This window comes from Amphiura filiformis, chromosome 11 (assembly GCF_039555335.1).
Source record: "Amphiura filiformis chromosome 11, Afil_fr2py, whole genome shotgun sequence".
Lineage (NCBI taxonomy): Eukaryota > Metazoa > Echinodermata > Ophiuroidea > Amphilepidida > Amphiuridae > Amphiura > Amphiura filiformis.
In genome coordinates, this window is record NC_092638.1 from 67262801 (window position 1) to 67285217 (window position 22417).

General features: G+C 37.2%; 1 protein-coding gene across 1 annotated transcript; it reads right to left on the minus strand.

Moving 5' to 3' along the window:
* Nucleotides 1-310: 310 nt before the first annotated feature.
* On the minus strand, nt 311-21474 carry LOC140163880 (death-associated protein kinase dapk-1-like). Its single transcript, XM_072187195.1, has 10 exons — nt 21379-21474; nt 20985-21035; nt 12331-12534; nt 5021-5132; nt 4626-4786; nt 3756-3935; nt 2346-3485; nt 2151-2193; nt 1551-1933; nt 311-1021 (listed from the first exon to the last, which is right to left on the minus strand). Exons 1-10 carry the CDS (start codon nt 21472-21474, stop codon nt 419-421), a joined length of 2973 nt encoding a protein of 990 aa, XP_072043296.1. The 3' UTR covers nt 311-418.
* Between the last annotated feature and the right edge of the window lie 943 nt (nt 21475-22417).

A 22417-nucleotide genomic window follows, 5' to 3' on the forward strand; every position in this document is an offset into this window, starting at 1 on the left:
CTGCTTTCAAATCTTAGAAACGATTTCCACCAGATTTGTTTCATATGACAAGAAATTATTATTTATAACCTATATGTCAAGATCACAGTCCATATCTGTATCCATTTTTTGGATTTCTGTAAATAAACGTTTTCATGGCTTAATTGTTTAGAACATAAAAGTAATGCACATAAATGTATGCGCATTCGTCACTCTGCCGAATAACGATATTTGGTACCTTTTGCTGTCGTAGCTCCTGTTGCTTTTGCCAATGTGGCTCCTCCTGCTGCCGTTGCAACTGTTGATATTGCCGACGTGGCTCCCACTGTTGCCGTTGCTCCCGTTGTTGTCAATGTAGCTCCTTGTGCTACCGTAGCTCCTGTTGCTGATGTGGTTCGTCCTGCTGCCGTCGCACCTATTGATGTTACCGACGTGGCCCCTATTGTTGCCGTTGCTCCTTTGATGTCAATGTAGCTCCTTTTGCTGCGGTAGCTCCTGTTACTGGTGTGGTTCCTCCTGCTGCCGTTGCAACTGTTGATGTTACCGACGTGGCTCCCACTGTTGCCGTTGCTCCCGTTGTTGTCAATGTAGCTCCTTGTGGTGGCGTAGATACTATTGCTGATGATGTTCCTACTGCTGCCGTTGCACCTGTTGATGTTATCGACGTGGCTCCTACTGTTGCCGTTGCTCCCGTTGTTGCTGTCAATGTAGCTCCTTGTGATGGTGTAGCTACTATTGCTGATGTTGCTCCTACTGATGCCGTTGCACCTGTTGATGTTGCCGACGTGGCTCCCACTGTTGCCGTTGCTCGCGTTGTTGTTGTCAACGTAGCTCCTTGTGCTGCAGTAGCTATTCTTGGTGATGTGACTCCGCTTGCTGCCGTTGCACCTGTTGATGTTGCTGATAAAACAACCGGTGGTCCTGTTTCGATTGCCGACGTGGCTCCTGCTGCTGCTCTTCCTCTTGTTGTTGCCAACATGTCACCTTCTGCTGCTGTACCTCCTGTCATTTTCCTTGTAGTCCTCGCTGCTGTTCCTAGAATCTGTTTTAATCAAATAATGAAAAACAATACTTTGTAATATTGATGCTAAAATATAATGTAGAGTTTCGTTCCCGAGATCATTTAAGCATCCAGCGCACAATTTACAAAGTGCCACATTATTTGCTACTTAAAGGAATTGTCATTAGTTGACAAGCCCCCAGTTCGCAAATGCTGATGGCGAAGGAATTTTTCATTACACTTTAAATATTGCATGTACTAAAAGCCCGCTTTCGCTTATATAGAGTTTTTGCCATATACACAAATATTTTGATTAAACATATTCTGAAATAGTTAACTTTGAGTGCAAACCTCATGCAGCATTATACGTACTACTTTGGATGAGATCTCTTTACAAAGTCATGATCGTCGTGGTTTTGGGGACTGGAGGCAAAATCCCTGGAGCCGCTGACTATTACACCACACACACATGCACACACCATCCACATCCCACGCACCTCACACACCAAATATGAGAAAGTATAATTATGTAAACTTCAGGGAGAATCTCTAAAACGTAGGTAAAAATCACCTCTGATGTCTCATATTCCATTGTAGACATTTGTCGGTTTTTCTTTTTTCTTTCTTCCCTATTCCTCCGTTCTTCTATGTCAACAATCTGGTACGAATTCTGCAATGTTTGAGCGAGAGGGGCTTGATCTGTCTCTTTCAAACCAGTCAAGAGATCAGCTGGCCAGTCTTCTTCTTCTCTTTGAAGTAGAAATAGCAGTAGCATCTCAACATTCTCCATTCGCTGTTTAACATCTTTTGACTCGGTGTTTTCCATGAGTTTGCGATCTCTCAATGGTAGACACAAAAGATGTGAAGTCAGATTGCTGGGATCTACGTCAGCCACTAGGATGCCCCAATTACGTTTAAGAACTCGTCTCCATGTCACTAGGTAGTCTGAAATGCCTAGAGCAGGATACATAGAAGAATGAAATATAAGGAAGCCAATCTATTCAAAGTATTGCACTATAACGTAATATTACCCTTGTAAGTAAATTCATTGTTTGTCAAGATTTTTTTTATCAAATCGTATTTCAAACATAGTTTACTTGTCCAACGAGATGAAATAAAAAGATAGAAGTGTGTAAATATCTATATACAGTATGAAATCTATTATACTAACCAAAGTCAATTGCTACTTCTGATTCGTCAACACTCCTGATATTCTGAAAGGAAAGAATGAAATCCGAAGGAAAAGATTGAATCAGTGTGGAGATAGCTTACAATAAGATTTCCTTCGCTGTATTTTTTGTTCTCACTTTAGCATTGCGGAGAATCTTGAATGGAACGTATTGCTTGAATGGAAAGTATTACTTACCTTTCCTGGATAAGCCTCAATCACTTCGTCAATGGCTTTCAATGCATCAGAATTATCTTCCAGACTTAGACGACTCACCAATGTCCTCAACATTCCAACTGTCATCTTCTTCTTTTTCTTCTCACACCATTCCTTGATGAGGTTGATAGTCACAGATTGACACTGACTTTTACTTTGATCGAGTATCTGCGCCATTTCAAAGTCTGGGATGCCTAGTAATCTGGCAACGCTTCGGTAGTCTTCTCTCCATTTATGGACGACATCTAAGCGATTAAAACACCTCTTCGCTGCATCCACTGGAAGCCACGCGTAGCGACATTTGGGGCCCACCATTCTTAAGATGGTAGCGTCATATCCTTGAATAAAGATATCAGCGATATTCTCAGGCCTGGTACTTGCATCCTTTCTTACAAAACCATCTGCTTCCTCGGCTGCTATAAGGCTTTCTTCTGTAAAGCTCCAAACAGCTTCAAGATTTTCACTTTGGCGAAGGGCGGCGTGACTGATATAACATTTTTGCAGATTGGTTCCAACAGATTTGTAATAAACCTCAGCTTCTATTAATTCGATGGTTTGTTGAAGACCGGTGTGTGCAGCTGCTACCGACCTTTCGTCTTGACACATGACAGCCACATTAATTGCTTCTTTGTGCTTTGCAAGTTGAACAAAAATGTCCATTGCGTCGAGTGTACACCTTACGGCCGTGCGAGATACAACAGTAGATCCTTTTCGCTCGTCCAGAAGCTTCTTCTGGATGCACGGAAACACGCTTGGATTGAATATATCAATCTCTTCAGCGCATGTGATGCTGATGCCTTTCACCGCGTGGATTTCCCGAGCATTCCATGTTACTTCTTTACCGCTCAATGGTAGCTTGCCTGGCAGAAGGTAGCTTCCATCTTCCGTTTCATGGACGAGATCCATATGTTTGAGTAGATCTAGAAGCTGCGTGGTATTCATTTTGTCTGTGAAGAACTCTCTAAGTTCAGCTAGTGAATAGAATGACTGGTTTGGTAGCAAGGTCTTCAACTGACCAGCAAATTGATCACCTGCGAAAGCCATGCCGATGATTTCAGTTGTAAACCATTGAGTATTCAGTATTATCTGATCAGGTTTTCCCTCAAATTTTGCCCAGTAAACCTGTAAAAGAAAAAATACGACATAATTAAATCAAACTTAAACAATTTATATATATTAAGTCAACATAAGAGTCCAATATAATGTACAAAATGATGCCATCAATTGGACTACAATTAGCAAATAGCTACAATTAGCAAAGGCGCGCAAACCATCTCGCTCATTTTTTACCATGCTATTACAGGTGTAGGTGTATAATACACCTACACCTGTTGGTAGCTTGCGGGTAGTAATCAGTTTCCCAGTCCCTGACTAAGCTACAATAATACTTACATCCCCCATATTATGCATATAGGTTGTGACTGCACACAGCGTGTCCTCGTCCATTCCTTCATAACTTTTTTTTACTCTCTTCCTATATGTATTCCAGTCGATTACTGGGACCTGTTCCTTACGCCATGGCTTTATTAGCTTTTGCATCTTGTCACAAAGTTTTGGCAGCTTTTCTTTCCCCTGGAAATTAATGACACGACCACAACTAAATAGATATCAGCAAATGAAGTCACACAAATTATTATATTATCTCACTGGAAATTATATAAGGCTGCAACCAGCATTACACAAGAAATTATATATTTTGGTTTTGGTCACAGCTGTGAGTTACATGTAGTGTTTGTCACTAAACAAATTTCGTTGGATCTGATCCAGAAAATGAAATTACATGCGTACATTTCAGCAAACAAGTTTCTAAAACTGGGATCAAGAAAATACCCAGACAGAATATCAACTGGCAACACCAAGACCTGCGCTGGAGATATATCTAGCGTCGGTTGGCAATAGCAATCACGCATCATCAATTTTAATTGACTTAAAAGTGTTGACAAAGGCAATAGTGTTTGCTGAAACGTACACGAGTAAATGAATTTTCTAGATTGTTTACTGAGCTTACTCCACCGATCTTGATTTTTCAACCGCGTAGTATTTCTCTTACACACACAAACACACCCCATACACATCCCACTCGCATTTACCCCAACCGAGGATAACCCCAATTGGCGATGACAACCGACGTGCTTGACAAGCCTTGATCGTGTCCACTTGTTTGCAATGCGCGTGCGTCGCGCCACTCAGCGACAAGCATGATAGTATGAAACCAACATTAGTCTCTTCCTGTCCCAAAAAGAAAATTTATGTCAAACTTACAATGATTTCTTGACCTCGTTTTTTTAGAGCAGATTTTAATTGTTCCATTCCGCCACAGGTCTTGTCTCTCGCGTCCACCAAGATCAATTCATCATCAATCGTCAAACTACTAGAAAACATGTCCTGTGACTGCCTCAATAGTTTCTTGGCTGCTTGTAATGCTGCGAAAGTTATTGAATACCCAAGAATAATTATTGTCACCAGTTGATCTTCATAAAGTAAAATAATTTATCTGATGTTGTGCTCATGAAATATCTTTAATATCATGATATCGTAACACTTTACCCAACAACGGCGACAAGGCGTAACAAAAGTAAATATTTATGCTGTTCGTGTGAAATAAAAATGTTTTGTCGTAAGGTTTATCATAATCCATTTTAATTCGAACTTCTTACCACTTCTCTTGTCCTGGATCTTGTCCAGATGTGTTCCGACAAGAATAATTTTAGACGGTTCGTTTGGCTCCCTGGTGGCTTTGATAAACGGCAGCCAGAATTTCCTTGTGGACTGAAACACATAGATAGTAAGCTATTTATAAAAGGTGTTATAAAACATTAATATGGAAAGTATAGATACCAACGTGTCAAAAAGTCAATAAAAAGGAAGTTTTGGAAATAAATTAAACATTTTTTAAATGGTAAGTCGGTTATACGTATAGTATTTCCAAGTTGGTATGCATCCCGTAAAGTTGAATTGTCAATGGAGTAGCCAGATTTTTTTTCCAAATCGGAGATGGCTTCAAGGCTGAGCAAAATTTGACAAAATGTACAAAGACAAAAAAAAAAAAAAAAAAGATCTGCAAATTTAAATATGACAGAAAATGACTATTTATAGCTTATATGCAAAGTTTACAGTCCATATCCATAGGAAGATGAGCAATTTCTGCATAAAAAACCCAAAATTAATGATTATGTGCTATATGGTTTATCATTATTTGAATGCGTAGGCCTACTCGACCCCGCATACAACTTTATGTGCAGCGGTTGGGCATTGTCATAAAGCCAAATACAGGGTGAGTCAAAAAAGTGTAATAGAGAAAAGAATCCATTTTTATTTAAGAACCGAGTTGAACATTTTAGGTTTTAAAACATTTTATATATGGTATATCCATCAGTGACCTGGTGTGAAAAAAACAAGGAATTAGCATTTACCGTAAGCTGTTACCAGAAAATAGTGCGATTTAAAGAGAAAATATCATTTTTTGGCACAAATATTTCAAGTTGTTTACTTCAAGGTGGAGCGCGTACGCGTAAGTGACAGCGCGTATCGCGGAAATATTGCACGCATAACCAAGCGTAATGCTGTGCGTAGAATGTGTTACGGCGCTTGACCCATTATTGCAGAATAATGGGCTCTCACGTGACGCGTTTCAACAAATCACAGTGCGCGATTTTGAATAATGGGTCGTGGAGGTAATAGAATTGTTGTTATTTTCATTTTACCTTTACTTTAAAGATGTTTATTCTCTATTAAAAAGATACAAATTTGTAGGCGGGTTTTTCAAATGTCAAAATGAAATGCGCACAAATTGAAGTGGAGTGAATTTCAAAATATCCAGTAAGTTGGACATATTGGGATTAAGAAAACTGGAGTTGGAGTCGAGTGAGGTTAGAAAGTTTGTTTAAACAGAAAAAGAAATTAAAATAACGCAAAAATCAACCTTATTTAAGTTAAAGTCAGTTTCAGATCTGTTGTCTTTAACGTGCACTGTGTGTTCTCATTCAAAATACATGATACCTCGTGGACAAATAACGAAATTGTGTATCGCAACAAAAGGACTCATAAAAATTAAACGGTAGTCGCGATCAACTTCATATTTTCACAGAAGGTGGCCATTGAGTAGCATTTATAAAATTTTTCCATATTGGGGAAGTTCGACTTGGTTCTTACATAAATATTGATTCTTTACTCTATTGCAGTTTTTTTGACTCACCCTGTAGCTGTAAATACCAGTTTTCATGGCTATATGATTTGTTTTAGGACATAAAAGTATTGTAAATAAAATATTGCACATTAAAGCCATATTATAACATTTGCTGAGGAGAACGCCCTCAAATTTTTTTTAAATTCTGGTTTTTACACGATTGTAATGTACTAAAAATACTATGCAAGACTTTTGGTGCTATAGTTATGTCAAAATCCGAGATTTTGAATAAAACGATGGAACCGGCGTTTTATTATTACGATGGAAATATTAGTCGAACACGTATGCACAGTACGTACACGGCGTGCGGGATACACACACACACACACCCCGAGGATCGTAACGTATTACAACCGCGGGAGTAACATGCATGGGCGCTAGTAGTAAATTCCAATTTTCTATGCTTTACCTCACTTGTTCGGCTCAAGATTAAAAGGGGACATATCTGACTGTAAAAGCTATTTTTATAACATTTTATGGAAAATAAGTACCAATCTATTTTTACAGAAATGTTATAATATGGCTTTAACTTCTATAATATACATTTCCAAAGATTGATCATTTTTAATGTTCTCAATTTTAGCAGGGCCGATGGAATGGTACCAACAGCGATTCAGAACAGCGATTTTGCGTATGCATCACTTTGCCGTTCCAGGATATGTCCTGGATGTTTGGTTCCCCACGAAAGGCATGGATGAAACCTTGAACATGTGTTAAGTGGATAAATGGTTAATGAGTCACAGTTGATTCAAAGGAATGTTTCTAATATGGATGTTACTTTGGTAGCAGTATGTTACTAGAGCGGTACGATCTTTATTGTAAAGGACAATTTGTCCTCTGATGCTGGAGATGGTTGAAGACAATCAATATGTTCATCATGTTGTATATAATGTTGCCTGGTCAAATCAATTACTAATCCAACCTACTAAGCAAGATCGGTGATCTCAGAAACTGCAATGTGCACCATGAGCAGTACTTGTCCCAAAACAATTAGGCCTTCAGTTTTAAATGAGTTTTTTTAGTTAAAAAAAGTACCACCTACACGTGTCATGAAAACCGGGTGGGTAGGGGAAACTGGAGTATACATTCCCCTAATATTTGAAAAGGGTCAATGGTCCATGTTATCAGCCCAGTATCGTGTGTTAAATCGACATAGAAAAGAACAGGAGGGATCAGCGAAATTTACTGTCAGCCCTCTGCTACAACCCTCCCCTTCCCCACCAATCAATGTTGGATGTCTCTAGGGATGCATGACCAAAAACAAAAAACAACTATATACCAACATTGATCTGGGGAAGGGGGGGGGGGATTAATTGAAGTACTCATGTTAAGAGGGCGCAACACTAAATCACTCCGCATTTTATGTAAGAACGAAATTCGGCTAATATAGTCCATAGTGAATATGAGATTGTAGGGACCATATCTACCGACATGTTCACTTTAAATCACTCAATATCGGCTCATATGAATTCGACAAGTGTCTTTAATGATAACATGCAGATAAAAACTGGACAATTGATCTCAAAAGCAATTCTCTGTGGCGGATTAAGAAAACCCGATTTTGAAATGTGAGTGGTGAGTTTAGTATATTTTTAGCTCTTTTTTTTTGCACCGCAAATTAGCGAAAAAAGTCAATGGTCATCGATATATGCCGACAAAAGTTTTGGAATCTGGAGAAACAGAGCTTTAATTTGATACCAAATTTATTTTGCCAAGTATTGCAGGGACGCCAGAAATGGCACTTGAAGTAGGCCGAAATCACATGTTATCCTATGGGGCGCTGAATTAGTGCTGCGCCCCCTTGTAACGACCGTCATTATGAACGCGTTCCTTTTTCATTCTTCGCGCAAAATAAGAGACGCGCTTCACAAAATGTGTTCTATTTCCATCATGATGATAAACAAAGATTACAAAAAGTCATCCTCATGAAAATTATTGGAAAAAAAACATTTTATTGGCCGAGTAGGCGCCTTCAAAGTCTAGAAATGCGTCAAAAAATCAAAAAAAGGCTCATAAATGGATTTTAAGGTTAAAAGACATTGTTAATCTGCATGAAGCCGTTTTGCTGAATATTCAGTAGGCCTACGCAAAAAGATCGAAATTGTTACCACTGGAACGGGGGGGTATTTATACTTGAGACTCAGTAATAAATGATTTCCAAAAGAAAATGGCAACACTGATAATCTAGAAAAGAAATTAATCTTGGTTCAAAGACGTGCTCAAATTGTCGTCTGTCACTAATTTTGAGAGTTTTGTATAAACTTTCGCATATTGGAGGAAAAGTCGAAATATTCGATTTTCGGCATTTCGGCACCGATCTTTAAAACATCATTTCTCTTGAACGGAATGTCGCAGAGACATGAAATCTTCGGTGTTGAGCTTCAAATTGTCTCTAGTTTACTTAATGAGTAATAAATGTGGATTTTGAAAACTTTTAACACCTAGGGCGCAACACTAAATCACTCCGCATTTTATGTAAGAACGAAATTCGGCTAATATAGTCCATAGTGAATATGAGATTGTAGGGACCATATCTACCGACATGTTCACTTTAAATCACTCAATATCGGCTCATATGAATTCGACAAGTGTCTTTAATGATAACATGCAGATAAAAACTGGACAATTGATCTCAAAAGCAATTCTCTGTGGCGGATTAAGAGAAAACCCGATTTTGAAATGTGAGTGGTGAGTTTAGTATATATTTAGCTCTGTTTTTTTGCACCGCAAATTAGCGAAAAAAGTCAATGGTCATCGATATATGCCGACAAAAGTTTTGGAATCTGGAGAAACAGAGCTTTAATTTGATACCAAATTTATTTTGCCAAGTATTGCAGGGACGCCAGAAATGGCACTTGAAGTAGGCCGAAATCACACGTTATCCTATGGGGCGCTGAATTAGTGCTGCGCCCCCTTGTAACGGCCGTCATTATGAACGCGTTCCTTTTTCATTCTTCGCGCAAAATAAGAGACGCGCTTCACAAAATGTGTTCTATTTCCATCATGATGATAAACAAAGATTACAAAAAGTCATCCTCATGAAAATTATTGGAAAAAAACATTTTATTGGCCGAGTAGGCGCCTTCAAAGTCTAGAAATGCGTCCAAAAATCCTCAAAAAGGCTCATAAATGGATTTTAAGGTTAAAAGACATTGTTAATCTGCATGAAGCCGTTTTGCTGAATATTCAGTAGGCCTACGCAAAAAGATCGAAATTGTGACCACTGGAACGGGGGGGGTATTTATACTTGAGACTCAGTAATAAATGATTTCCAAAAGAAAATGGCAACACTGATAATCTAGAAAAGAAATTAATCTTGGTTCAAAGACGTGCTCAAATTGTCGTCTGTCACTAATTTTGAGAGTTTTGTATAAACTTTCGCATATTGGAGGAAAAGTCGAAATATTCGATTTTCGGCATTTCGGCACTGATCTTTAAAACATCATTTCTCTTGAACGGAATGTCGCAGAGACATGAAATCTTCGGTGTTGAGCTTCAAATTGTCTCTAGTTTACTTAATGAGTAATAAATGTGGATTTTGAAAACTTTTAACACCTTGTAACGGCCGTCATTATGAACGCGTTCCTTTTTCATTCTTCGCGCAAAATAAGAGACGCGCTTCACAAAATGTGTTCTATTTCCATCATGATGATAAACAAAGATTACAAAAAGTCATCCTCATGAAAATTATTGGAAAAAACATTTTATTGGCCGAGTAGGCGCCTTCAAAGTCTAGAAATGCGTCCAAAAATCCTCAAAAAGGCTCATAAATGGATTTTAAGGTTAAAAGACATTGTTAATCTGCATGAAGCCGTTTTGCTGAATATTCAGTAGGCCTACGCAAAAAGATCGAAATTGTTACCACTGGAACGGGGGGTATTTATACTTGAGACTCAGTAATAAATGATTTCCAAAAGAAAATGGCAACACTGATAATCTAGAAAAGAAATTAATCTTGGTTCAAAGACGTGCTCAAATTGTCGTCTGTCACTAATTTTGAGAGTTTTGTATAAACTTTCGCATATTGGAGGAAAAGTCGAAATATTCGATTTTCGGCATTTCGGCACTGATCTTTAAAACATCATTTCTCTTGAACGGAATGTCGCAGAGACATGAAATCTTCGGTGTTGAGCTTCAAATTGTCTCTAGTTTACTTAATGAGTAATAAATGTGGATTTTGAAAACTTTTAACACCTTATAAGAGGGCGCAACACTAAATCACTCCGCATTTTATGTAAGAACGAAATTCGGCTAATATAGTCCATAGTGAATATGAGATTGTAGGGACCATATCTACCGACATGTTCACTTTAAATCACTCAATATCGGCTCATATGAATTCGACAAGTGTCTTTAATGATAACATGCAGATAAAAACTGGACAATTGATCTCAAAAGCAATTCTCTGTGGCGGATTAAGAGAAAACCCGATTTTGAAATGTGAGTGGTGAGTTTAGTATATTTTTAGCTCTTTTTTTTTGCACCGCAAATTAGCGAAAAAAGTCAATGGTCATCGATATATGCCGACAAAAGTTTTGGAATCTGGAGAAACAGAGCTTTAATTTGATACCAAATTTATTTTGCCAAGTATTGCAGGGACGCCAGAAATGGCACTTGAAGTAGGCCGAAATCACACGTTATCCTATGGGGCGCTGAATTAGTGCTGCGCCCCCTTAAAGTGTTCGAACAATTATGACCGGGATTGTAGTTAAATATCAAAATACTTTTCTTTTATATATCATGAAGAACATGATAGTAGTAATATAGCCTTTAGGGCCTACTTAATATTCATGAGGTCAAAGGTCAACCAATGTCAAAGGTCAACCGGAAGTGGTCAAAGGTCAACCGGAAATACCGCCAGTTTGAAAGGTCAACCGGAAGTGCCGCCATTTTGAAAGGTCAACCGGAAATGCCGCCATTTTGAAAGGTCAACCAGAAATACCGCCATTTTGAAAATTAAAAAAAAATTCAAAAGAAAATTGCAAAAAAAATTCAAAAAAAAAATTCACAAAAGAAATTGCAAAAAAAATTTTTGGCAAAAAATTTTCACAAAAAAATGTTTCCCCCCCAAAAAAAAAATTACAAAATTTTTTAAAAAGTGAACTTTGACCTGGTAGTGACCTTTGACCCAAAATTATCCTCAGGGTTTTTTTTTTTTTCCTAGAAACACCGATTTTAAACGTGACGCATTTGTGCATTTTTTTTTGTATATTTGGTGGTGGTGGGAGGAGAGAGGAGAACCGGTTCTAACCGGTTTATTCGGTTCTATATCACTTGACTAGTAAATACTCGTTTGTTCTTAATCCTACCCATTGACTCATTTTGTTGCTCATTCCCTGCTCATTTTACTCATTGACATGCTCATCGACTCATTTCCACAGCTCATTGACTCATTTCCCTGAGTCATTTCCCCGACACGTTCCATAGAACGGTAGATACGTTTTAAATTAGGAAAAAATTCACGTTTTGAAATTTTTTTGTATTTTTGTTTTTGTTTTGGGGGAAAACCTTTTTTTGTGAAAATTTTTTGCCAAAAATTTTTTTGAAATTTTGTTTGTGAAATTTTTTTTTGAAATTTTTGTTTTGATTTTTTTTTTTTTTGAAATTTTTTTGGAATTATTTTTGAATTTTCAAAATGGCGGCACTTCCGTTGACCTTTCAAAATGGCGGTATTTCCGGTTGACCTTTGACCACTTCCGGTTGACCTTTGACCTTGGACCTCATGAATATTAAGTAGGCCCTAAAGGCTATATTACTACTCATGATCTACCACTATATTACCATATTGCCAGCTAGCAATTCCGGAATATCGTACATCACGACGAATATGGACTGCGCCGAGCCCATAAACATGCCATGAGTGACAAAATATTCCAGCTGCCCAGCGCAGTCCCAGAAGATAAATGATCCTGCACCTTCCACCGTTTTTTTGCTGACGTCAATTCCTGGTGTACGTTCGTATTCGTAGTCATCGTCGTCGTCTTCCTGTTTGAAATGTAAAATTATAAATAGGGGGTTATTTTTTTTCCAGGGCACGATAGTCTAACACGTAAAGGAATGGGAGCAATAAAGTATAGCGTTTTCCGACAAGTTTTTCGATAAATTTATTAATTTCTCAAAAGTAAAAATCGCAGTTTAACAAATAAAGGCTAAAATTCAAGACATTATTGGCGGGCTAATTATTGTATCATTATAAAAGGTCTGACACCAATACCGTATAAACTCGATAGTTAGCATATGTCCTTACTATCGAGCGCTTTTAAAACATGTAAACATGAAGAGCCCCGCCACAAAAGTGTAAAGGGTTTTGAGCAAAAAATCGATGCACATAGTTATAATACGAACAAGTAAACCGGCAAATGTGTGTCTTAACTTCATTAGCCAAGTTGATAAAGCGCGGGTCTTTGGTACAATTTCTTGTTTTCAAAAGCGCTCGATAGTAAGCACATATACTAACTATCGAGTTTTTACGGTATAAACATTTGTTTCGGTGACCCGAGTTCATAGTCATTTAAACTCACGCTCTTTTTTACAGATCGCCCGGAACTGCATATATAGGTTTCAGCGATTGCTGAAAAAGGATGATTCCGCTTGGAATGTATATACCTATTGTGGATATTACTGTACCTGATTTTTAGTTATAAAGCTCCTTGCCCTTTCCCTCCTGTGATTGATTGTGCTCCTCGTGAGGCGAAGGCATGTTACTGCGTTCTGTATGCGCTGCCTTTAAAGAACACTCCGACAATCACAACATTATGCCTATGTTAGAAAAATAATTATCAAGCAACATCACAACCCGATGACCGTGCGTAGTTGTTGAAAGACTGAAGGATTTAGTCTACACCTGAGACGTCATTGCACAATGAAGTCTGACGACAATTGAGCACAATAACTATGAAGTCATTGCCACAGGCAATTTCGGCACGGGAATTTTGAATATCGCGGGTTGAGAGCCGGCTGTTTTTATTCGTTTTTATGGTCATGAGTTTGTTTTAAACAAAACCATGTGATTCGTGCTTGATAATTGTGTTTCTAACATATAAGGCATAATGTTGTGATTGCCGGAGTGTTCCTTTAATGCTTCACGACTTGGCTGTTGGCCTTGATAATATACCTGGAACCCCATAAGAAATAATCCAGAGGTGTCATATCCTTATTCCTTACCAATCAATACCCTAGGTCATGTAGGTAGGCCTACAAAAATGGGCGGTTTTATTTAAATAAATATAACTTGGGTTTGCTGTGAATTACAACAATTCTTGTCTTATTTGAGACATTTAGAATTGTTCTTTTCCAAGATATTTTCATTTACTGCGGATTCCGCATAGATCTGTAGTTACAGCCAGTGGCGTAGATTTCTTTTTTACATTGGGGGATGGGAGATTGAGGAGTATAGTGAAGCCAGCACCCTTTGGCGACAGAATAAGTTTATTGTGTAAATGCGCGGGAAGCGCGCGAAATTTTTGCCACATTGAAGCTAAACTGATGAAATATAATGCACAAGTGGAATAAATTCGCGCAAAGCGCAAAATTATTGCTATTTTGGGGCTAAAATGGCCAAATATGAGATTAATTTGGTCAGAAACCCACATACAGGTGTCAACAGGGGGGAGGGTGATTGTATGGACTATCCCCCTGGCCAAATATTGGGAGGGGGAATTTATCCCCGGGATCTACGCCTATGGTTACAGCCCCTCAAACATGAGTTTACTTCTTTTTGAATCAGCTTGCACCGTGTATATTGATAATAAAGTGATGTGATCTCATGCCGTTGTTGTCCTTGGTTCCCGGTTAAAATCTATCACACTTACTCTACGTCCCCGTTTGAAAGTGATTACAAACGCTAGACCTCCACCCATACACCCCAACGCCCACACATATGCAAGGGCACATAGTCATGCTATCAAAACATCACATTTAAGAAGGGAAGCAGTAATGTGTTACGAGTCGTACTGGACTCAAGGCCAAAATCACCTTTTATCCGAACTCACACGAATGCACAACACAAATACACTGTTTGATTAAGCTAACAAAATCTAAGTCTTTAATTGAAAGTTAAATATGATTGGTAATTATAACAACAATTGCATACACAATATAATCACACAATTACAGTTTTATTCTAACTACTCAGTACTTAGCCAGCAGTCTTCTTGTTGGTGATTATAAAGTTCTTGCAATGTTCTGGACGGCTAATATATATATCCTTATTCACTTGTCCTGCGAAAATCGGCGAAGTCCTTTGTACACTTGCACTTATAAATATCCTTGCGTATCCTCACACAAAAATGGTGCTGCTTTCTCCAAACATTTATCTCCTGGCGCTGCTTTTTTTTAAAAATAGAAATAATACTAATAAAGCCATAAAGGATAGAAAGAAAGAGTTTTTAAAACAAGGTTTCAATAAACATAAAATGACATTAAAAAGACATGGCAGCATCTTAGACATGTTGTTCCATCTAGTAAAAATAAGGATACTAAAATACCCATCATTGATTCAAAAAATGGTCCTGTGACTGATTCTAAAGATAAAGCAGATGAATTAAATAAATTCTTCTCAGAAATAGGTCCAAAACTTGCCAGTGAAATAGATGATAATAATTTTTGGGACAACATATACAAGAATCTAGACAATACTGATGGTCCTTCATTTGACTTTGTCCAAGTAAATTATGAGTATGTATTCAATCACTTAACAATGTTATCTGATGACAAAGCCACTGGTTTGCACAACATACCATGTAAATTGTTGAAATTATCTGCTGCTATTATTACACCAATTATTACTCACCTAATTAATCATTCTTTCACAACCTGTAAGTTTCCCACTTGCTGGAAAAGAGCTAAAGTTATTCCTGTGTATAAGACAGGGGATCCAAGTGACCCCAGTAATTATAGGCCAAATTCAATTCTTGTTGTTATATCTAAGATCGCAGAAAAGGCAGTTTTTGATCAATTTTACAATTATTTAAATGATAATGGACTAATCAATATTAATCAATCAGGTTTCAGACCATCTCACTCTACATGTTCTGCTCTAATTAATATTACTGAAGACTGGTACAATGAAATTGATAAAGGTAATTTAATTGGACTTTGCATGTTAGACTTAAAAATGGCATTTTCTAGTACGTATGACATCAATAAAACGTTGACATTTTAATTGTTTAAGGGATCTAGAATGAGCGTTTATTGAGTTTCGACAGTATTTTTGTGGGACATGAGAGCACCTCAGACCTATCGAATTGCATTCTGAATACGAAGCATGTCTTCTGATATCAAATAATTTTCATTTTTGAAAATCACAATATAATACAAATTTTATGACAAATTATAAAAATTTGATATTTTTCAAATTTTGATATATAACAGTCCTCGAAGTAAATTATATAAATCTAATGATATATTCTTAAAGTGTATGTAGCTGGGAGGAAAAGCCGACGGTCAATTGAAAATGTTGACCTTTCATATTGAAGATATGGATTTTTTCCCAAAAAGACCTAATTTTGTTTGGTGTTTTTGGAAAAAAATATCCATATATTGATCGTCGGCTTTTCATCCCACCTACATACACTTTAAGTAATCATCAGATTTATAAAGTTAACTTTGAGTACTGTTAAATATCAAAAATATCAATTTTAATGATTTGCCATAAAATGTGTATTACATTGCGAATTTCAAAAATCAAAATTATTTGATATCAGAAGGACATTCTTCGTATTCAGAATGCAATTCGATAGGTCTGATGTGCTCAAATGTCCCACAATAAATACTGTTCAAACGCTCATACCCACCCTTAATATGTGACCGTACAGCACGAATGAGCCGTAAATGTCCTCAATTGTATTCTGAGTTACAGTGTAAAATGGGCATGAAGGTCATATTCATAGGTATTTCAATTTGGTGCTACGTGTATCTCATTAAATGAGGTACACGTAGCACCAAATTGAGGTACCTATGAATGCGACCTTCATGCCCATTTTACACTGTAACTCAGAATGCAATTGAGGACATTTACGGCTCATTCGTGCTGTACGGTCACATATAAGGAAACAAACAACCAGCCAAACTAAATAAATGTTGGGGGTTGATTTCTCTTCCAAAATTTGTATGCCATTCTTCCTGCCGGACTTCAAAACGTCGCCATTGTCTTTAAACGTAATTTTGGCCCTATTTTGCAACCCATCAATATACCAATTTCCTTGAAAATGCAACAAATTTTGCCCAAATTGGGTGCTTTTATCAATATGTTTCTCAAAATACACAATGATACTGGGCGCTTTCGTCTGTGGTAAAAACCCATCCATCGCTTTACCAAAATTGGCGAAAAGGCACCCCAAAAGGCAAGCACATACGTCAATGGGAGACCCCCACCCCAGATATTACAACTTATTAACCCTCAACACCATCACAAACGACACTAAAATGATGTAGGCTAATATGATTCAATTTGTAATTCTGCAGTATAAACAAATGATCAGCGATGATACAGTTAGGGCATGTAATTTTGTCGTTCGCTATGCCCAATACTGAAATGTGAATTAGATTTTTTTTAAGTAGACGTTATACCAAATCTAGATGTTACGTTTAAAATTGGCAGACCACGGGGTTTTTGTGTCTTGAATTTCTTTCATAAATTATATAATTTATATGAATGTTCAAAGCAGAACAAAAATGTGCATGTATAATACATGAATGTACGATTCAATCAAAAGGCTAATGAGGTCAGAATAGGCCTACTCTAATTCCCTGATATTCATAATTTAAAAAAGAAACGACCACAACTTTATCACATGTCCTTAATAACAGCACAAAGCTCAGGGTTTTTCATAAAACTGTGATATCGAGCTACTTTCATCAAATTGTTTTATGATATCATTATCATGATTAAAAAAGTCACAAAACTAATCCAAACTGTGTGTGTTTTAGCAAAGAGTTTTCACATTGAATGTATAGGCCTATTTAAATGCTATCTGGAAGTTCAATTCTATGGTTAATGCGTAAAGCATACATACATACATGGTATGATGGATTTAAGCAGCATAAATAATGTTCTTGATAATGATGATATTATTTTGCTTCAATTATCTTGATCAATGATCTTAGGGCATAGTTGTAGTGAAAACCGCAAATTCCCCAGGGTATGTAAGCAATATGAGGGCGCTATGCACATGACACGATAAACCCGTACGCTATCCATCAAAATCAGCTGATAAGTGAGCAAATAGGGTACATTGGATGAAACCTGGAATGCAGGCTGGCAAATATTTGCAAACAAAATTGCCATCAACATAGTTCTAAGACTTGTCTGCAAATGATAAAATTAATCTTTGTACAGGAATCGACAGGAATCCAAACTAAATTTCTATTTTTTCCCAAAAATGCACATTTTTACCGTATTTCACCAAATTAGCCCCCTCATTTCTCCTGATTAATACAATTATTTATATTTTGACTTTAATGATTTGGTTTGACTACTATTAGGTATGACATATGCACAGTTGCAAGACAACAGTTTCTCATTTACTAACGTTACATTAGTTGTTTTCAAAATTCACACTTTTACCATTTTAAGAGAAAATATTACACTTTTGGGTCAAATTCATGACTGAACGACACTTATGGAATCCATCGAAACATAAATTATGGGCCAAACAATATACTTCAGAATGTTTTCTTTCTTAAACGACTGAAAAAAATTAGAAATTCCACTTTCACCTATTTTGAATTTTGGCACACTTTGATTCCGCCGTGGCCCACTGTGCGTCGTTACGTCGATGATGTCCTGGAAATTATAAAGAAAGACACTACAGAACAACTAACTGAGCACCTAAACACGGTAGACACGACAGGAAACATCAAGTTTACCTATGAGGAAGAGTGCGATGGCAAGATCCCGTTCCTGGACACACTGATTGTGAGAAAGGAAGATGGAACAGTTAAGCTTCTGGTATATAGAAAGAAAACACATACCGACCAGTACTTGAATTTCGATTCACAACACCCACTTCATCAAAAAATAGGCGTCATCAGAACATTACTTGACAGAATGCATTCCATCGTGATGGAGGACGAAGATAAGAAGGAAGAAGAAAGTAGAATCGAAAAGGCAGTCACCAATTGTGGATATCCAAAGTGGGCATTCGACAAGGCAAAAACAACAGGTTGAAGGCAAAGCGGAGTTGGAAAAGAGCAAAGGAGAACAGAAGAACACCACACAGGAGGCTGAAACGAAAGGAATGGTGGTAATTCCATATGTGGAAGGGTTATCAGAAAAACTGCAGAGAATATTTCGCAAGCACAAAATATCAGTAGCCATGAAACCACACAACACACTCAAAAGACCTTTAGTACACCCAAAGGACAAAGTGGATACCATCAAGACTAGTGGGGTGGTCTACGAGATAGGCTGCAAAGGGTGCGACAAGTCGTACATTGGTGAGACAGGTCGTCCTTTCGGAGTTAGACTAAAAGAGCACCAGAAAGATGCGGAAAAAGTCGCAAACAGAAAATACACCAGAAAAAATAGAACTGTATCAACTTCGGAATTAAACAAATCTGCCATAACCGACCACATTGCAATTGAGAACCATGTCATCAATTGGGAGGAGCCTAAGCTACTTGAAAAAGACGGGAACCAGCAAACAAGACTCATCAGAGAAGCGATTTGGATTAGAAGGCGGGGGGGACAAAACAGTCAACAGGGACATCGGCAGCTACTCTCTAGACCATGTATACGATCCACTTATAAGAACCAAGCCTCCGAGAGATGAGAAAATCACCGGAAGCAGCGGCCAAAACCGCGGGAAAAGTGGATCCCAATGGTCATTTCTGAAGAAGCCATCAGCCGAGATGGCGAAAGTCTAAAATTAGTGAGTATTTTATGGATTTGGCAATCATAAAATTTAACCAAGTTTTTTTTTTTTTCAATAAAGTCCAACACAATCCGCAGAAGACCCTATGTCTTACTTTGGTCCATTTTCGTAGCTTTGAAATAACCATACTTCCAGCTTGTCGGTGAAAACATCCATCCATCTTCATCGCTCAGAGGCTGTTTTAAATAGCACTGTAGGAAACCTCATGATCTCCATAGCCACACTCAGTAATACTCTTTGAGTATCCTGATTTTCACTGGTTGACATTGCTCTCTTACATTCATTCACATTATAATCATATTGATACAGGTCTGCCTAGAATTATTGTAAACATGATGTTTTGTAGCAAATCTTGGATTTTCCCAATGTTCTAATAATAGACATTAACATTTCACCTTACATCACTTCCTGTGGGTCTTTCCCATCATGTCATTTCGTTTTAAAATCTCTAGGGGTTTTCCGCTTGACATAAATAGTCCTGAAAATGATGTTGTTATTGCTATCATATGGGTTTTCCACAAAAATCTTAATAAACAAACTATTGCATGATTATAAAGGTAACTTCCCCTTGTCTCACACTTCTCATGACATAGGATTATACAGGGTACATCACAAATGTTAGATGACTATGATATGACTGAAGTATTGCATAGGCTATACTGTTTGATACTATTGGACACATGACATGGCATTATATCATTTATTAGTACTAGCAGTCACCTGTCTTTCGCGGTCACCGTCTTTCGCGGTCACTGTCTTTTGCAGTACTGGTATTTTGTATAATTCTTTTTAATGTTCTATTTAATGTGATTAGTGAGGTGAGAGGATATTGTCATTTAGAATTATAATTGAAAAGGTCAGGTGCAACTTCAGTGTTTGAGTTAATTTAAAAGTATTGAAAGTTGCGGTGCAATTTCACCTGATGCATGGCAATTTGAAGTGCAGTCTCAGAACAATCAAAATAAATTTACAATTTTGTAGGACACTTTCGTTCAACATAGGCCTAAACATTTTGCACAGACACAGATTCCCGGGCGGGATCACTTTTCCTCTTTCCTCCTTTAATCATTGCTCGACGGCGAAACTGATAAAATTGCATCATAGTTTGCTTATTCCCGTCGAAAAAAGCCGCTGTTTTTCAGACACAGATTACCTGTCAGCTACTCCTGTATGAGTGACCAAATATCAGACAAACCCTCTTGGACCCAGGGTCTGAGCAGGGTTTATAATTAAATACACAATTCCTTAGTTGGGTAAATGTAGGCCTTCAATAGTTGAATAAATGTAGGCCTTTGCCTTACCAGACTTGCACCTGCATTGCTGAAAAGTCATCCATTTTATTTTCTTAACCATCTGTTCCTGTTGACAATAGGTTCTCTATAAAAACAGTCACCCTTTGAACACTGAATATGCTTATCTTGACAAATTCGACGTTCTATTGAAGTGCGCACGACCTTGTTCTTCGCATCGCAAAAGTCCGTTTTCCAAAATAATGTAAAAAGTTTTTAGCCTCACCAATTTGCTAAACTCAGTAATTAATTATAGATGACAATATCTTACCCTCTGTGCACTGTCTAAAATGCCTTTGATTTGTGTAACTATGGACAGTTTCTGTAAGTGGAAAAAAATCAAGGTTGTCATGAAAGCTTCTTAAATTTCTCAAACAAAAAATTTCGAACCTGATCTCATCTGTCACATGACATCGCCAGCTTGTCATGTGACAACAAAGATCAATAACCCAATTCCATCAGTTTGAAAAAGACACAGAGTTATCGTGTCGAAAGCTCACGTAAGTGAACAATTTTAGTTGTGTGTATAGTTTTAAACTCTACCAACATAAATTGATTCTATAACTTGCATTCCATTGTCTATTTCGTCTGCATAAATAACTTAACAGAAGCTCTTATTATATTTGAAAATATATGAAATAATAAATCAAATCATAATAACACACCTTGGTAAGGGTGTTTTTAATTGTGGTTTTACCAGCAGATGGATCCCCACAGAGGAAAACTTTAACAACATCAACAGGGCGGTTTCCCTTTGCCATTAGTTTACGTTGGATTGATATTCTCTGTTGAAAAGAAAAAAATATTGCTTGGTATAAAAGTTGGTATATATGTAATTGGTTTAAATACACTTGAAATGTTGAAATCAATTACCCATTAAAGGTGAACCTCATTGAAAATAAAATTATATATCAATGGAAAGCTTATGATATCAGGATATTAAAAATAATTTTTTCCGATTTTTTTGATGGCCAATAAAGCTGAAAAATTAAAAAAATGAATGAATTTTTGGTCGTTTTTAATGCGCCCGAAAAGCACCCAAATCAATCGTCTTTGACCTTGAGAATGCTCGTGACGTAAGCTCAGGGTTCGCCGTCACGTGATCCTACTCGGAAACATGTAAACGAGACTTGCTTCCTGTACTTTGCAAGCTGCCCGGCAAGTCTGATTTTCACAATAATGAGCTTGAAATGAGAGGAATCTTCAAGTTGCTGATTCCTTCTATATATATTAGAAATAATAGAATTATTGTCAACACGAAAATGTTCCGTACATTTTTGACAAAATTAGTCATAACTGGCTGGGTATAACTGGGTAATTGAGTTTGAATTTCGCGCTGGGGTCAATTCCATGCGCAAATGATTGCTGCTACCGTATACCGTTCATGTCATGGACTGAATAAACATGATCGAATAACAAATTAAATAACTTGTTTGTGACATTCCCTATTCTTGATTCATTTTAAAATATCTGATTTTTTTAAATATCGTCTTGTAGTAAATATAAATTAATAAAAAAAACCGCCGATTTCATCAAATCCAGCCCATAAAGGTTTTCATATTTAGCGCATTGCGGTAATACATTCTCCCGGTACATTCTTTCCACACAATCACGATTGAAAGAAACAGATACTTTATTATAAAATAAATACAATTTAGGCTTAGTAGACCGTTATTTGATGGAATTCTGAAATCTGAATAAAAT

Excerpts from the sequence above, each read along its gene's own strand:
- LOC140163880 (XM_072187195.1), bottom strand. The coding sequence starts at position 21,474 with ATGGCAAAGGGAAACCGCCCTGTTGATGTTGTTAAAGTTTTCCTCTGT. Across the intron at positions 3,936-4,625 it reads AACGAGGTCAAGAAATCATT|GGGAAAGAAAAGCTGCCAAA; the intron begins GTAAGTTTGACA and ends ATTAATTTCCAG. Across the intron at positions 2,194-2,345 it reads TTGAGGCTTATCCAGGAAAG|AATATCAGGAGTGTTGACGA; the intron begins GTAAGTAATACT and ends CTTTCCTTTCAG.